Genomic DNA, 17,661 nt, shown 5'->3' with positions numbered 1-17,661 from the left:
ATTCAAAGATAGTTTATTTTAAGAAAGTAGATCAGGTGAATCCAATTATCCTTCTGTGGCATTCAAATCCAGTCCCATTTCCCAGTGTAAGACTCTTCCCCATTCTTTAACACTGAGTTTTGATTTTGCTATTGAGTATGACCCAGCTGAGGGCCAAGAAATCAGTGCTCATTATTTGCCACTCTTCTTGGATTCCAGATACTGCCAATTATTTGCATGTCTGATTTTGTTATTCTTCCTTTCAAAGTTAAGACTTACTCTAAGATGCTTAGGTCTCCTATCTTCATTTTAAAGCTTCTTAAAATTTCTTAATTTATAAAATTATTAAATCTGTAATTCTTATTTCTCATTATTATTTCCTAAAATAGTATGGTCCCCATTACTAAAAGTGGTGCTTTCTCTTTTTTTAACATCTGCCTTTTTCCTTACTGTGATTACTATGACCATAGGAAATGTCCCTTCTCCGAATGCACCATTAAAGCGGGTCTTAGCCTATACAGGCTGTTTTAGTCGAATGCAGACCATCAAGGAAATTCATGAATATCTATCTCAGAGGCTGCGCATCAAAGAGGAAGATATGCGCCTGTGGCTATACAACAGTGAGGTAAGAGGCATGTCAGTCAAGGAAAGTCCTCCTTGTTAGATCCATGTTTCATAAGTATGGAGGGTTTGTCTACATTAATTGTTCATGGACAGTACAGTCTTATAAAATTATTATTATAAAGTAACAATAAATATATCTTTTAAACAAATAGTCTATTTTGGATTTGTCTTAAAAGTAAGGTATGCACATATTAAAAAAAATTTAAACAATACGAAAGTATGTGGTGAAAATTCTTCCCATCCTCTGACCTCTGTCTTCCATTCTCCTTAGAGGCAGTGCTTTTAATTATTTATGTATTCTTCCTAACACATGCAATATGTTTTCATTTTACTCTGAAATTGGATGGTAAGTAGTTTTAACCAGCTCTTTATCCCCTAGTTCCTTCTTTCTTACATCCTTCTTTGGTCACCATTGAGAACTGAGAAGCAGTATAGTAAAGAAAGTTGAGAGCGCAGCTCCTGGCGCCTCACTGCCAAGGATTAAGTCCTGATTCTCTCTCACCTGTTAGTTAACTAACCAAGGACAAGTCCCTTAACTCTCTGTCACAGTTTTTCCATGAGTAAATGGGAAAATAATAGTTATTTCCCTTAGGATAGTTGTAAGAATTAGATGAGTTAATTTTCTGAGCACTTTAGACAGGGTGAGTGTCAACAAAATGTATAATTCTTTTGTATGGCATTTGGTTTTACATTTTCATTTCCTAGTTAGTGATCAAGGTCCATCTTGATCTGAGTTAACATTTTGATCTGAGTAAACATTTACTCAGTTTAGTATATACTTACTATATATTAATCAAAACTTCTTTTCTGTAAGCTGTTTAGAAAATCTAAACCTCAGTGAATTTTGGTTTGTGTGATCAGTCTTTCCTGGTCTCCCCAAAATCAGATATAATTTTTTTAGAAACATAAAATATGTGTTTACAGAGTATAGATTGTCTCTCCCTCATCTTGCCACCAAAATTATAAGTACTTTTGAATAACTGTAATATGCTAAATGTCTGTACATGAGTTATGTACCTTCAAGGAATTTTTTAAATTGTCATTCATTTTTACTTCAGCATTTGTTTCAAAGTTAGTAATTAAATTAACAAAACATTTCCTCCTCCATATACAGAATTACCTCACTCTCCTGGATGATGAAGATCACAGATTGGAATATTTGAAAATCCAGGATGAGCAGCACCTGGTAATTGAAGGTACAAGATGGAAGCATACATCTGTATTAGATTTTTAGGGGACGAAAGAAAGGTTTAATTACTCACTGATAATCTCCTTCATGGGGCTTCCCAGATGGTGCAGTGGTAAAGAATCCACCTGCCAAGGCAGGAGATGCAGGTTCCGTCCCTGGGTCAGGAAGATGCCCTGGAGCGGGAAATGGCAACCTGCTCCAACTTTGTTCTTGCCTGGAAAATTCCATGATGTTGCAAAGAGTCAAAGACGACTAAGTGACTGAGCTTGACAAACCTACTTTATAGTTTTTTCCAACTGGTATTTGATCACTGTATTCTTCATAGTAAAGAAAACCCATTAAACCTTTATGTAATCCTTTTGTAATGGAATACTATTTAGATTAAGAGGAAAAACATGTCTGCATTCATTATCTGGCAAGAGTGGAAACAGTTGTAAAAACAAGTGAATTCAGTTGTAACTTTACAGTTTATTAAAATTTTCAAGCTGCCTCCTTGAGTTTGAATGAGGAGATTAACATTCTTGCATTGTTAGTGATGCGGGCTTTTCATTAGTCCTCAACACTGATCAAGAAAGCTTAGCTCAAGTAAGCATACATTTACACACTGGCATGTAAAAATCATTGACAATTTAGTGTGTCTTTTCTCAAGATTCATGAAACATTCCTAGCTGCCTTTGTATTGAAATGAATACTCTGGTAGCCTCACAATTTAAGAAAGAATTGTAAAAAAGAAAGAAGAAAGAATTGTGATAGTTCCAGTCTTTTAGGCTTAAGAATTTTAACTCCTTCTATTGAAGGTTGAGTATAATTTTACTTCAGGTATGCAATTGAGGAATTAGTTTACTAATTAATTCTAATCACTGACTATAAAGCCCCCTATCTAAAGAATTGGAATGGTTTCAGAGCCAATTACAAAAAAATTTTTTTTTCAGTTTCTGGTTTAGAAATAAGTTTTTGTTTTTAAACAGAACATTTGAGTGGGTGTGATTTGATTGGATAAGAGATTAACACGTTATTATCTTTCTAGTTCGCAACAAAGATATGAGTTGGCCTGAAGAAATGTCCTTTATAGCAAACAGTAGTAAAATAGATAGACATAAGGGTAAGTTTCCACTGTATTTATTTTTAAACAGATGATCTTAAAATTATTATTTTATGTTTTCTTCTTTCAACTGCTGAAGTGTTAACAAATTGTAGCTTTCCAGCTCAATAGTGATTAGGCCCCCTCTTATTTTTCTTTTTCCTGAAGCATCACATTTCTTTCTAACCTTACAATTAAATTATTTATTCATTTTAAAAGATAACAATTCTAGGAGAGAATTGTTTGAACTCTAAAAAACCGTCAGAGCAATTAAAGAGAATCATTGCTACTTCCAGAGTACAGATGAGCATAGCTCCAGTAGATTATCATGATTGCCGGTGAGGCTCCATGAAAAACTTCTACTTTAACATTTAAGACCCAATAGAAAATTATTGTCTCCATTTAACTGATTAGAAAAATTATAAAAATCATTGCATTGAATACAAATAACTGTTTGGTCTATGACATCTTGCTGCAGCTAGGCTTCTGTTCTCATATTGTTTGTTCCAGTTCCGACAGAAAAGGGGGCCACAGGTCTGAGTAACCTGGGAAATACATGCTTCATGAATTCAAGCATCCAGTGTGTTAGTAACACGCAGCCACTGACACAGTATTTTATCTCAGGGAGACATCTTTATGAACTCAACAGGTAATCTTCCTTGAGTCATTGGCTCTTAACTTTCGTAATTTTGATATGAACCCAATATTACCTAAATCTGTTCTTTATTCACCCTGAGGGAGAAAATTCTTCATGCCCTGTTAAGCATGAAGTAAGCTTCCTTAGTGGCTCAGTGGTAAAGAATCCGCCTGCCAGTATATGAGACATGGGTTGGTAAAGAATCCGCCTGCCAATGCAGGAGACATGGGTTCAATCCCTGGGTCAGGAAGATCCCCTGGAAAAGGAAATGGCAACCCACTCCTGTATTCTTGCCTGAGAATTTCATGGCAGAGGAGCCTGGTGGGCTACAGTCCATGGGGTTGCAAAGAGTTAGACATGACTGAAGCAACTAAAGGACAAGGACCAAATGTTGCTTTTCTTGTTTTGAAAATGTATTTTGATGTGAGAAAACAGATGCTAGGCATTTCTGTGTTCATATGATTGTGATTTATAAGAATCATTAAGCAATACATTTTCCTCTCAAACTTGTAGGACAAATCCCATTGGTATGAAGGGGCATATGGCTAAATGCTATGGGGATTTAGTACAGGAGCTTTGGAGTGGAACTCAGAAGAATGTCGCCCCATTAAAGCTTCGGGTAAGCATGTTAAAATAATATAAAGGTATTAAGTCTTAAGCAACTGTTAAATTTTCTTTGTTTTTTATATTTATCTTTTAATTTTAGCTTCATGTTTTGGGGTCTTTCATGGGATATAAACTTTTACTTGTTCAAATATAAGCAAAATACTCTTATAGATATAGTAGATAAAGTTCAGAAGTACAGTCTAAATTTGGAAATTTCATTCATTTTACTAACTTATCAGGTATTTTACTTGTATATGTATACAAGTAAATATAGTGTGTGTGTATATATATATATAGTAAACTTTTCTTTTTTCAACCTTCGCTATTATCAGTATTCTAACTGCAAGGTAGCCCTGAGTCTAATTAATGATACTCAGTACATTTCCCTGGTGGTCCAGTGGTTTATTAGACTCTTGCTTCCAATGCAAGGGGCCTGGGTTTGATCCCTGTCAAGGAACTAGATCCCACATGTCGCAATGAAGATTGGTCTGTGTACTCTAGCTAAGACCTGGTGAAGCCACATAAATAAATAATTTTTTAAAGGCAAGGCAAAAGCTTTTTAGGTTAAAAATTAATAATTATAGTAGCTAAAAATTTGGCTACTTATCACTTACCAGCCACTGTCTGATTACTTTATGTGTATTAACTCATTTAATCTTCTAAATGGCCCCATAATATAAAGCAGTGTTACGATCCCCATTTTATGGCTCAGGAAACTAAGGCTAATAGCAGTTAAGTAGCCTATCCAAGGTCGCAAGCTAGTTAGTAAGTCCTCACAGTTGAATACTGAGCTATTCTTCCTCTAATAATAAAAGTTAGGATAAAACAACACCAGAAAAGCTAACTGTAAAAGAAAACAGGGAATCGTCCAATGTGACCACATGCTATTTTAGTATTTTCATCTTGTATCTTAAATAGCATCTATGTACCTAAAGAACTATTTGCCTATATTGATACTAAACCAAGACATGGGACTGGCCATAATACTTTTTTTAGTGGGCTGGGGGAACATCATTTGATATAAAGATTAGAAAGATTTCCTGATTATCCAAAATATGTTTGCTGAAATAGACTAAGTACTATATTGTTTGGGCTTCCCTGGTAGCTCAGCTGGGAAGGAATCCATGTGCAGTGCAGGGGACCCCAATTTGATTCCTGGGTCAGAAAGATCTGCTAGAGAAGGGATAGGCTACCCACTCCAGTATTCTTGGGCTTCCTTAGTGGCTCAGCTGGTAAAGAATCCGCCTGCAATTTGGTAGACCTGGATTCGATCCCTGGGTTGGGAAGATCCCCTGGAGAAGGGAATGGGCTGCCCACTCCAGTATTCTGGCCTGGAGAATCCCATGGACTGTATTGTTTACTTATTCTCATGTCTCTGATTGAATTATGGGTATGGTCATTCTCAATTTTGGGGGCTAGCAAATAACGAGTTTGATTCCTTTTACATTTATAGTGGACCATAGCAAAATATGCTCCCAGGTTTAATGGGTTCCAACAACAAGACTCCCAAGAACTTCTGGCTTTTCTCTTGGATGGTCTGCATGAAGATCTCAACCGAGTCCATGAGAAGCCATATGTGGAACTAAAGGACAGTGATGGCAGACCAGACTGGGAAGTAGCTGCAGAGGTTTGTCACTTTTGATTTTCTAATGTAAGCACAGATAAAATATTCTGGCCCCAAATAAGTTTTACGCAACTTAAATGCTGACTAAACTGTTCTGTGATCAGAATTTTACTGTGAAAATGAAGGAATTTTATAATTCTCTGCTTATTTCTTGTGCCATAATCCTAAAACAAAGTATCCTTAATGAACATAGAAAAATGTTTCCTTTTCACATCACATATTTTGGGGAGAGGATGTAGGAATAATTATTAGTAGAACTTTAGGAGTCCCCATAATTGCTAAAGTAATGTGTATAGTGACTAATAAGCATATTTTATGTGCCTTTAGTGGACAAAGAACTCACCATTGTTACCATGGTAAAAAGAAAGAAAAGAAAGTAGGATTTTTCATCTGAATTTAGTATTTTATATATTGAGCAAAAAGAAACACATTCTAAGGAATTTCCTGGCAGTCCAGTGGCAGAGTCCACGCTCTCATTGCAGGAGGCCCAGGTTAGATCCCTGGTTAGGGAACTAAGATCCAAGTGCTGCATGGTGTGGCCAAAAAAAAAAAGAGAATTACATTCTATTCAGTCACTGGCTTTCTTTACTTTCTCAGTAGGCAATATATTTAAAATTACATACCTGACTTGTAAATCTATAGACAGAAAGCTTATTTTTGAAGGAAAAATTAAGGATTATAATCTTGACATTAAATCTAATATATTTAACCATTGCCTTGAATTTTTGGAGAAAAGCTTATCTTTTGAATTTGGAGGGGATAAAAAAGTTCTCTAATCTTTTTTTCTTGCTAGGCCTGGGATAATCATCTAAGGAGAAATAGATCAATTGTTGTGGATTTGTTCCATGGGCAGCTAAGGTCCCAAGTCAAATGCAAGACATGTGGGCATATAAGTGTCCGATTTGACCCTTTCAATTTTTTGTCTTTGCCACTACCAATGGACAGTTACATGCACTTAGAAATAACAGGTAGGTCACCAAATTCTGAAACATTATTTAATTCCTTTGTCTGTTACCTTGTATTCAGTCAGCTTGAATTTGTAAGTTTAGTCATTTGTTTATAGTGAGTTCTCAGAGATTGGTAGTCAGCATCTTATAGTTTTTTAAAAATTGTATTGGAGTATAATTGATTTACAGTGTTCTGTAATGATAACAAGTCTGGTTTCAGGCATGATTTGAGGTTTGAAAGACTTGAACATGCATCCATTTTTGTGCTCATTGAGTTCTCTTAAGTTTAAATATGCCAGAAGTTCTCTTGAAAAACCTTGCAAAGCCACTCATACTTCTTTATCGGGTAAACATACAAAAATAATGATTTTACTTAATATTATTTTAAACACCATCTGTTGTAGTATGTACATATAAAATAAAAATTCTAGACAAATGTTTACTAGTTGCAAGTCTCACACACACACAGGTATAAAGCTTTCAGTGAAACCTGAATTTTACTAATAAAAATCTTTTCTCTTTACTAGTTATTAAGCTGGATGGTACTACCCCTGTACGATATGGACTAAGACTGAATATGGATGAAAAGTACACGGGTTTAAAAAAACAGCTGAGCGATCTCTGTGGACTTAAATCAGAACAAATCCTTCTTGCCGAAGTACATGGTTCCAACATAAAGGTGATATTAACTATTCTCTCTGGGAAACCCTTGATTCCTTCGAAAATCAGTTTTCTCAATTAATTATTGTGTTAAATGACCAAGGGAGATAATAAAACACAACAAAAACTGGAAAAAAAATTGTAACGCTTTTCATTCTAGAAGAAACTAAAAGAGTTGTCCACCAGAATAAAAGAGTAAAATGATGGTGATATTTTTAGAGAAGAGAAACATGTAAGCCCAGAGCTACCTATATGGAGTGATCTAGCTATGTCAGTACAGTCTAAATTTACCCCAAGAACCACCAGGCTTTGTTTTACATCTCTTATGTGTTACTACTTTTCCTAGAATTCTTTAAGTATTTTATGTATTTATGAATGTGTGTTCTTAGTACTTATTTATAAATATATATACCTGGCTTTAAACACACTAAGAGGGTAAACAAAGTGATGCAAATCACTTCTTCCTCCAAACCAGCTAGAGAGAGAAGCAATTCAATAAATAAGTTGCCCTAAATTGAGTTCCTGCCATTGGTATTATTTATATTCATCTTCAGGATTTTTAAACAAACTCCCACCTCCTTAACATTTTTTTCATGTGAAATGCAGAGGTGAGATCTCTGGGGATTTGGGGTTTAGATTTTTGAAATGAAGGGCAAAATTTAAGTCAGTTATACACATCATACTTCCTTCCTGTGAAAGGGGATAATGGTTTCTCCAGTAAGGTTAGTTTTCATTCAGTTTATCAAACCTGCATCTTTTAGTTATTTTAGAAAATTTATTCAGACATCTTGTTTGCTTTACTGATAAAAGAACCTAAGACATTTTCTTCAAATATATCAGAGATGATTCTCCATTTTATCTGAAACATCTCCCTCTTCTCCTCTTGCTTCTTTTTCTGTAGAATTTCCCTCAAGACAACCAGAAAGTACGGCTCTCAGTGAGTGGATTTTTGTGTGCATTTGAAATTCCCATCCCTGGATCTCCAGTTTCAGCTTCTAGTCCAATACAGACAGGTAAGAGAGAACTAGAGCTCTTTCTCATGATTTTAGCTTTGAATAATAGTCTAAGGGTTGTCATTCTTCTTCGGCTTTTGTTCAGGTTAAAAATATTAGAGAAAAAAAAAATTAGAGCAAAAGAATTTTGGTGCCTGTAGGAAACCGTAGTGATCATCTTAAATTCTTCGTTTTATTGGTGAGGAACCTAAAATTCAGAGAACCTAAGTTGGATAGGTAGTTCTTAGCTAAATCTACCACTGGAATTCAGATCCTTTAACTCTCTTATCTAATACTACCATGGCAACAGATGGTATGAGAGAAATGTGCTTTAAAAAACAGAATAGTGAATTTGACTAAAAAATAAATTTGTTTATACTCTGATATTTATATGGTCATTCATATAATTTAATATGGTCATCCAGCTAGTCTTCTTGGCCATCGTCTCTTCTTTTTATTGTTGATAATTAGATTTCCCAGCTATCGAAGGCTTCAGAGAGAAGGGGGCTCCTCTCATTGGTGCTCAGTAGATAGTAGAGAGTAGATTGGTGCTCAGTAGATAGTAGATTTCCCAGTTGATAATTCATTTCCCAGCTATCGAAGGCTTCAGAGAGAAGGGGACTCCTCTCATTGCTGCTCAGTAGATAGTACTGATGGTGGGTTGGTGGTGGATTTATTATTGCTTTTTTGTTTATATCATTTATATCACTGTCCTATAGAACTCCCTGCAATGATGAAAACTTTCTTTAATCTTTGCCATCCAATAGAGTATCCAATAGTCACACCAACTGTTTAGCATTTGAACTGTGGCTAGTAAAACTAAGAAAATGCATTTGTAATTTAAAAAGCAACCTCTTTCATCAGTTATAACAAATGTTTCATTCTGGTGGAAGAGAGTGCTAATGGGGGAGACTGTGCTTGTGTGGGGGCAGGGAGCAGATGGGAGTTCTCTGCAGGTGTTTTTAAAAATAAAATGTTTGTAAAATATCTGGCTAGAGACTACATGGAGAAATGAATTTTTTGAGGATAAGAAAAAGAAAAGCAGAACTATTTTCATGCTACAACATAGGACTGATAAAGATTGTTGTAAAAATTCCACTTACTCTTTCTAGCAGTTACTCTTGTTTAGTCATTTAATCAAAAGTAATAGTAATAAAAGTAAAATCTAAAATGAAAATCTTCCAGTTAATCTAGAATTATTTGACCTATAATTACTTCCAGTCCTATGTTAAAAGAGACTGTCAGTGGTCTGGGTCCCAGCAATGTTTGAGAAAAGAGCAAAGATAAAGGTACCACAAACTTATGATGCTATGCTTACCTTTGAATTTGTAGATTTCTCCTCCTCCCCATCTACAAATGGAGTGTTCACCCTGACCACCAACGGGGACCTGCCTCGACCGATATTCATTCCCAATGGAATGCCAAACACTGTTGTGCCATGTGGAACTGAGAAAAACTTCACAAATGGAATGGTGAATGGTCATATGCCATCTCTTCCTGACAGTTCCTTTACAGGCTACATCATTGCAGTCCACCGGAAAATGGTTAGTTTAATGTTAGGCAAATTACTTTCGGTCTTGCCAGTGCTATTTATGAAACAGCAGTTTCTGCCCTGGCAACATCTTCAGTGTGTGCACTTTCAATGTGTTGTGTATGCTGTTCTAAGTGATTACAGCCAGGATCTAGTACCACATCTGACAGCCTACATAGGAAATGATATTCCTCACTCACGTTAAGCAGCAAGACAGCCGGTGCTTCGGAATACTGTGGTCTCTAGGAAGTTTGTGACTCCTATATGTTCATGTCAGCGTGTACATCTTCGTTACCATGTAAGTGTGGATGCCTTAGATCAAGTTTCGTTTGTTTTGGAGGGAGAAACAAGAAGATTCCTAGGCAAGACAAGTTGTTTCCTAGGACTGCTATAGCAAATTGGCACAAACTTGGTGGCTTAAAACAGCAAATTAATTCTTTTACAGTTCGGAAGACCGGAAGTCTGAAATCAAGGCATCAGCATGGTTGTGCCCCTCCACAGGTTTTAGGAGAGAATCCTTTTTGCCTCTTCCAACTTGTAAATACCTGAAAATAAACTTTACAAAAAATATACAAGATACCTATGTAGAAAACAATAAAATATTATAGCTAGAAATTAAAGAAGACTCAGTTTGAAGAAATAGACTATGTCCATGGGATGGCAGCCCACTCAAGTAGTCTTGCCTGGAGAATCCCATGGACAGAGGAGCCTGGAGGGCTACAGTCCATAGGGTCACAAAGAGTTGGAGATGCCTGAAGCAACAGAGCATGCACTCATGGATTAGAAGACTCAATATTTCAAAAATAACAATTCTCCACAAACAGATCTATAGATTCAAACCACAGCCCTAATAAAAATGCGAACTAAAAAAAAAAAAAAATGCAAACTGTGTGTGTTATGCTTGTGTGTGTATAACTTCATAAGCTGATTCTAATATATGGAAGCGCAAAGCACTAAAATAACCAAAGCAGTCTTGAAGAACAAAGAATGAGGAATTGAACTATCAGATATCATGATTTTATTAAGCAGTGATGTTTGAGACATGGTGATATTGGTATGAGAAAAGGCAAATAGACCAATGAAATGAAATAGCCCCCAAACAGGTTCACACATGTATGGGCACTTGATTTATAACAAAGATGGCATTACAGAGCAGTGAAAGACAACTCATTTGGTAAATGATGCTGGGATAATTGGGTATCCATATGAAACTTGACATACCTGCATCTCACCACATAAAAATCAGTTGCAGGTAGACTATAGAGTTAAATATGAAGGCAAAACAAAGGTAAATATGTTCATGACCTTGGTTTAGGGGGGAAACTTCTTTAGTAGGACACAGAAAGCACTAAGTACAAGAGGAAAGATTGTTAAATTGGACATCATTAAAACTAAGAACTTCAGTTTCATCAGAAGACATCACTAAAAGGATTAAAGGCAAGCCGTGGAGTAGAAGATGTTTGTAACTCATATTACCAACAAGAGCTCTCATATACTGCTGATGAGTGCACATTAATACAGCTACTTGGAAAACTAAGTTTTCTAACTGAAGATAAATAATTCCACCATTCTATTTTGTGTTTTTTAAAATGGCCGTTAGTAGTAGAAAGGGTAAGGCAGTTGAGTCATAGTCATAGAATGTTATGCAGCATTGAAAATGAATGAATTTACATTTATTCCCAACATAAATGAATCTCATAAAAATAATGCAAGAAGTCAGAAACAGAAATGAAATATATTTATAAATAAAATGTTAGAGGGAAGATGAAATTTACTGTTTATTATGCATAGGGTATAAAACAAAGAAAAGCAAAGATATAATTACCATAAAATTCAGAAAACCTGTTACCTTTAGGAGGAAGCTTGAGGAACGCTTTGGAGTGCTGACCGAATTGCTTCTTGATCTGATCGGTGATTACACAGCTAATTACTTTGTGATAATTCTTTGAAATGTACATTTTCCCTTTGAATTAGTAATTCCCAAGTTAAAGTGATTTTTCTGACCATGTAGATGATGCTCTATGGATCATATTCTAGACAGGGTTGTTTGAGTAAACATCCTAGAGAATTAAGGGATATATTTGTGTCTTAGAATTTTGTTTTAAGTGCAGCTTAAATCTTGTTTAAGCACAGTCCCATCAGCTAAGATCATTGGGGTGATTCGTGCATTTCCCCATTTCTTGTAACAAAGCATTATCAGATTAAATATTAAGAACTCTGATGTATTTTTTAAAAATCTTTCTTACAAAACAGCTCCCTTCATCTATCAAGTATGTTATATAAAGTGGTTGGTAAGTGCTTAAAGCATTATATACAGGTTTTTTTGTAATGATTGGACCATAAAATCTGCTCTAAATTTTTACCTTTTAACCAGTTCCCTGTTTCCAGTTTACTTCATAATCTAGTAGCTGCTTTGGGGAGTGCCTAAAAATCGATGTGAGGTTGGCCTGTGAAGAAAGCTGAGCACTGAGGAATTGATGCTTTTGAACTGTGGTGTTGGAGAAGACTCTTGAGTCCCTTGGACTGCAAGGAGATCCAACCAGTCCATTCTAAAGGAGATCAGTCCTGGGTGTTCATTGGAAGGACTGATGCTGAAGCTGAAACTCCAGTACTTTGGCCACCTCATGCGAAGAGTTGACTCATTGGAAAAGACTCTGATGCTGGGAGGGATTGGGGGCAGGAAGAGAAAGGGACGACAGAGGATGAGATGGCTGGATGGCATCACCGACTTGGTGGACATGAGTTTGAGTGAACTCCAGGAGTTGGTGATGGACAGGGAGGCCTGGCGTGCTGCAGTTCATGGGGTCTCAAAGAGTCGGACATGACTGAGTGACTGAACTGAAAATCGATTTTACCATCTGTCCCAAGTCAACTCCCTTTCTCATTATGTGGAAGGCAGTGCCATCCTTCCATGTTAAAGACTCAAGGCTAGAGATGTTCTTAGATTTCCTCCCTTTTTCTTCTGAAACTCTATGTGTAGTATATCATACCTTTTAATTTCTTCTTTCAAAATACTACTTGAATTTACCATTTTCCTTCATTTTTGTTGCCACCTTCTTTTTTCAGACACTTTGATCTCATGATTGAATTACTTTGAAAATAGTTTATTTGTCTTCTACTCTCTTCTACAAGATAGAAAAAGAAGAGGAATAAGGGAAGGTAACATAAGCAAGAATATCAGAGAATAAAGGGAGAAATAATAGTGTTGTGTTGACACAACTACTAAAGGGAAGTCAGCTTCAAAAAAGGAAAGAAAGAAGTGGCTACATGGACTAGAGACATTGGAAAGAATGAAAACTGAAAAGTTTGGCCTAGTAACCAAGTAAAGAAATAGGGCAATAATTTAGCATAGTTAGGTCAAGTGAGATTTTTCAGATTAAAGAAGTTGTTAGGATAGAACCAAAGAAAGATTCCTGTACAGTAAAGCTGGGAGCATTATCCCATGAAGAACCGAGCGGGTATGGGAGGTATAGGCCACAGGGCCCTGGAAGAAGTTACCTCCAAGAGGAAGAAAATCATGAGTTTAGAAAAGAAAGAACACTGAGGAGAGTAGAGGACAGAACTGGTTGCTTAAATGATCTCATTTATTTAGTAACATAAGTCATCTACTGAGAGTTGGAGTGGAAGAAAGGTGTAAGTTTAAGGAGAGAAAAACTAATCAAAGTTTTTTGATTTTTAAAAAATAGTTCTGAACTATGTCTGCTTTCTATAGGTCTTATAATAATATAACCACCAATACATGAAATGAGGTCTTAAAATCATTTATTAGCTAATAATCTTAAGTGAATAACAGCAAAATAAAATATTTGGGGATCTGAAATAAGAGTCTTCCACTTAGAAACTAGTGAGTTTATAAGTTGTTGGCTTAGCTTCTCTACTACATAAAGTTCAAATTTAAAGAATTAAATGTCCATGTGCTCAGCAGATTTTTTGAATAATCCTGTAATTAACTCCCAGCAGCTTTTCTATTATACTAAACTTTTGTTTTAACTCACCATTTCCAGGCTAATTCTGTGCAGTATCTCGCATGTTAAGAAGTGATAAAAATCTCCTTTAACATACTCAGAGCAAACATTTCAAAAGTTTACCTTTTATTCCATCATATAATTAAAATATGATTTAAAAATTTTTTATATATGATTCAGTGTGTGTGAGAAATGTTTATCAGAGAAAACTACGTAATTTGAAAATATTAAATGCTGAAAACCCAAGTTTGATAGAGAGCAACTCTGAAATTGGCACCCCTTCAGTGTCTCCACTTTGAATAACCATTCTCTTCACATTTTAATAAAAGATAGTTCTGTAAATAAAGAGAAGTGTGATAGTGACTGATTTGAAAATGGTAGTGATGCCTGTTCGGGGCAGTCCTAGAACAAAAGAGAGGAATCAGAGGCTTCTTCTCAGCTCACTCTTCTCTTGTTTGTACTTATAGATGAGGACAGAACTGTATTTCCTGTCGTCTCAGAAGAATCGCCCCAGCCTTTTTGGAATGCCTTTGATTGTTCCATGTACTGTGCATACCCGGAAGAAAGACTTGTATGACGCGGTTTGGATTCAAGTGTCACGATTAGCCAGCCCACTCCCACCTCAGGAAGCTAGTAATCATGCTCAAGATTGGTGAGTCTCTGGGCATCTTCCTAGATCTACAGTTCCCAAATGTAGGAAAAGGAGAATTTATGTTAATTCTGGGTGATTTATAGGAATCACTACAATTCAACCATTTATTTGTTTTGGTTTTCTGAGTAGGAGAGACGCTACACCTTCCTTTCATCACCTAGACATTCCAGAGTCCTATAATCCTTATAATCTCTTACCTAAATCTTTCTGGCAAGTATTGTAATAAAGAAATTTTTTAGAAGAGAATTGTTGTACAGTTCTCTGCCGGAGTTTTACCTGGCTGTTTTATCTCTTTATCTTTCTTTGCATTCCTTGCTTACCGTTGACCTGGTTATCACTGACATGATACTGGACGACATGGGCTATCCATAATCATTCAGTCAACAAGTTAGACAGAAAGATGGGAACTGCTGTGACAGGCATAATACTCATTCTTGCCCTTACAATGGTTGCCCTTACAACCATGAGTCCTTATCATAGTTTCATTACCTTTAGCAGTCATGTAATAGCCACTACAAATTGCCAAATGATCCATAAAGTATATTGCTCTTATGTTATAGTCTTTGTGTTGCTTCTTACTGGGGCAAGGATGAATTTTTTTTTTTTTTTTTTTACAGTTGGAGAACTCATAAAGCTATCTTGCAGTTAAGACATTATTCTAAATATGTTATATAGTTTATAGCTTTAGATAGTTAAGGCAAGGAAAAAGGGATGTCTATCATGTACCACATCAGGGATTCTGATTAAAGACGCTTCTAAATATATAGTCAGTCAACTCCTCTAAAACCATTGTGACCTTTCACTCTCCTGTGTTGTATCCGTGTTCTTGTCATAGGAGGAGTCTGGTTTAATGTGAATTAAATCTTTTGATAGAATTAGGGCTGAAAGATAACTAGCATTCGATCTCATGATTAGCTTATCTTATGAAATTTCCATGGACCACATGGACTCTGTCAGAGACATCTGGCAGTCTGCTGTGTTTCTCCTCTACAAACAAGGAGCACAGCTGAAGTTAATGGGTTAGGATAACCCGCATGGAGCTGTCATTGTGAGCATACTGCTCTGACAGACGCCCCTTTTTAAGGTTACTTTAGAGAAGATGAAAGAGACTCCAGATAAGAAATGTTTCTTACACTCTTTATGTTCTGTTTCAGTGATGACAGTATGGGTTATCAGTATCCATTTACTCTACGAGTTGTGCAGAAAGATGGGAACTCCTGTGCTTGGTGCCCATGGTACAGGTAAAGTCACCTTCTGCAAAAGAAAAATGTTAGTAGAATTGCAGCTTCAGATATTATACCTTTTTCGTAAGCTTTCCAATGGGAAGCTTGAAATAAACTTAGGAGTTCTTCATTCATCTCTTCTCTGTGAGGTCTATAGCTAAGTTTTGCTCGTGAGACTTAGCTGATTTTGCTAACTCTACAATCCTCATCAGATTCATAGTTTATGATCAACATTTATCATTCTGTACCTTCTGCTCCTTATAAATCAGTTTAGCAATTCTGAGTTCGGGAAAACATTCTATTTACTAGATGTTACTGAAAGTCTATTTTTGGTTTTAAGAAAAGTTATAGAGATTGATTAGTCATTAGTGTTCCAGCTTGGAAAATGCCTGAGTACTGAAGTCAGCTTTCAGAGAACTGTAATAGCCTTAGCAAACTTGAGTTGAATAGGCAGTAAAGCCATGGCCTTTGTCACGGTTCCTGCTGCTGCTGCTGCTAAGTCGCTTCAGTCGTGTCCGACTCTGCAGCCCCATAGACGGCAGCCCACCAGGCTCCCCCGTCCCTGGGATTTTCCAGGCAAGAGTAGTGGAGTGGGGTGCCATTGGCTTCTTCGTGTCATGGTTCCTACCCACTCATAAATTTTTATATGTATTTAATGTGCTATTTGACAAATAAGGAAATAGGCATTGGAAAATCCCATGGATGGAGGAGCCTGGTAGGCTGCAGTCCATGGGGTCACTAAGAGTCAGACATGACTGAGCAACTTCACTTTCACGCATTGGAGTAGGACATGGCAACCCACTCCAGTGTTCTTGCCTGGAGAATCCCAGGGACGGGGGAGCCTGGTGGGCTGCCGTCTATGGGGCCACACAGAGTTGGACACGACTGAAGCGACTTAGCAGCAGCAGCATGCCCCATAAGTTGTCCTAACTTCAAGCATTAAGTAAATTTAGAATTTCATGAGCGGTAAATTATCTCAAATATCCACTTCCCATATCATTTATTTGCCATGAAGTTTCACATATTCATGTGGATTAACAATTGGTTATCAAATGCCTTGAAAAACTAAAGATTTTAGAAGTGTTAAGTGTGATTCACTGAACTAATAATAATTACTAACACATATTCATGCATTTATCAGTCTGAAGTTAGAAGCCCATGACAAATTGTGATGCCCAAGAAGGAAAGTAGAGAAGTAGAAAAAGAATTTTTTATTTTTTGGCCATGACTTGCAGGATCTTAGTTCCCCGGCTAGAGATGGAACCCCTGGGACATGGTAGTGTAAGCACCAAGTCCTAATCACTGGACCACCAGGGAATTCCCAAGGAGAATAATTTTGATAAAGAAAATTTGGACTCCTTAGTTATTCTTTCCTCAGTAGATTGTTTTTCCCCCTTTAGATTTTGCAGAGGCTGTAAAATTGATTGTGGGGAAGACAGGGCTTTCATTGGAAATGCCTATATTGCTGTGGATTGGGACCCCACAGCCCTTCACCTCCGCTATCAAACATCACAGGAAAGGGTAAGTACTCCAAGTTACCATAAGATGGCAGTTTTTATATGTAAATAAAAATATATACTTTTTTTGTATGTAAAATATATGTAAAATCTTCCCCAGCTTAACTGTATCATGCCGTTTCTATTTTCAGATAATTTAAACAGTAACCAGACAAATATTCATTGATATTCTCTGTGGCACTTAGATATATTAGCATGATTATGTGGTTTCAGTTTTCCCACTTGTAGAGATAATTGTGGGGCTTCACAGATGGCACTAGTGGTATAGAATCCGCCTGCCCATGCAGGAGACCCAAGAGACTCTGGTCCAATTCTGGGGTCAGAAAGATCCCCTGGAGTGGGAAATGGCAACCGACTCCTGTATTCTTGCCTGGAAAAATTCCATGGACAAAGGGGCCTCATGGGCTACAGTTTATGGGGTCAGAAAGAGTTGG

The 17,661-nt window shown here is 36.6% G+C and overlaps 1 protein-coding gene across 2 annotated transcripts in view; it reads left to right on the top strand.

Annotated features, from left to right (window-relative positions):
* USP32 (ubiquitin specific peptidase 32) overlaps window positions 1-17,661 on the top strand; it is a 199,205-nt gene that overhangs the window by 167,506 nt on the left and 14,038 nt on the right. For both annotated transcript variants that reach the window (XM_040244123.1, XM_040244124.1), the window contains exons 17-29: window positions 450-604; window positions 1,718-1,799; window positions 2,820-2,894; window positions 3,384-3,522; window positions 4,024-4,129; window positions 5,570-5,743; window positions 6,534-6,708; window positions 7,215-7,366; window positions 8,249-8,360; window positions 9,672-9,883; window positions 14,303-14,487; window positions 15,642-15,728; window positions 17,111-17,231. In XM_040244123.1, coding sequence (XP_040100057.1) covers window positions 450-604; window positions 1,718-1,799; window positions 2,820-2,894; window positions 3,384-3,522; window positions 4,024-4,129; window positions 5,570-5,743; window positions 6,534-6,708; window positions 7,215-7,366; window positions 8,249-8,360; window positions 9,672-9,883; window positions 14,303-14,487; window positions 15,642-15,728; window positions 17,111-17,231 — 1,775 coding nt within the window. The remainder of the gene's footprint in view (window positions 1-449; window positions 605-1,717; window positions 1,800-2,819; window positions 2,895-3,383; window positions 3,523-4,023; window positions 4,130-5,569; window positions 5,744-6,533; window positions 6,709-7,214; window positions 7,367-8,248; window positions 8,361-9,671; window positions 9,884-14,302; window positions 14,488-15,641; window positions 15,729-17,110; window positions 17,232-17,661) is intronic.

Source organism: Oryx dammah, unplaced genomic scaffold (genome assembly GCF_014754425.2).
Source record: "Oryx dammah isolate SB20612 unplaced genomic scaffold, SCBI_Odam_1.1 HiC_scaffold_8, whole genome shotgun sequence".
Lineage (NCBI taxonomy): Eukaryota > Metazoa > Chordata > Mammalia > Artiodactyla > Bovidae > Oryx > Oryx dammah.
This window is presented reverse-complemented; position numbering and strand designations above follow the sequence as displayed.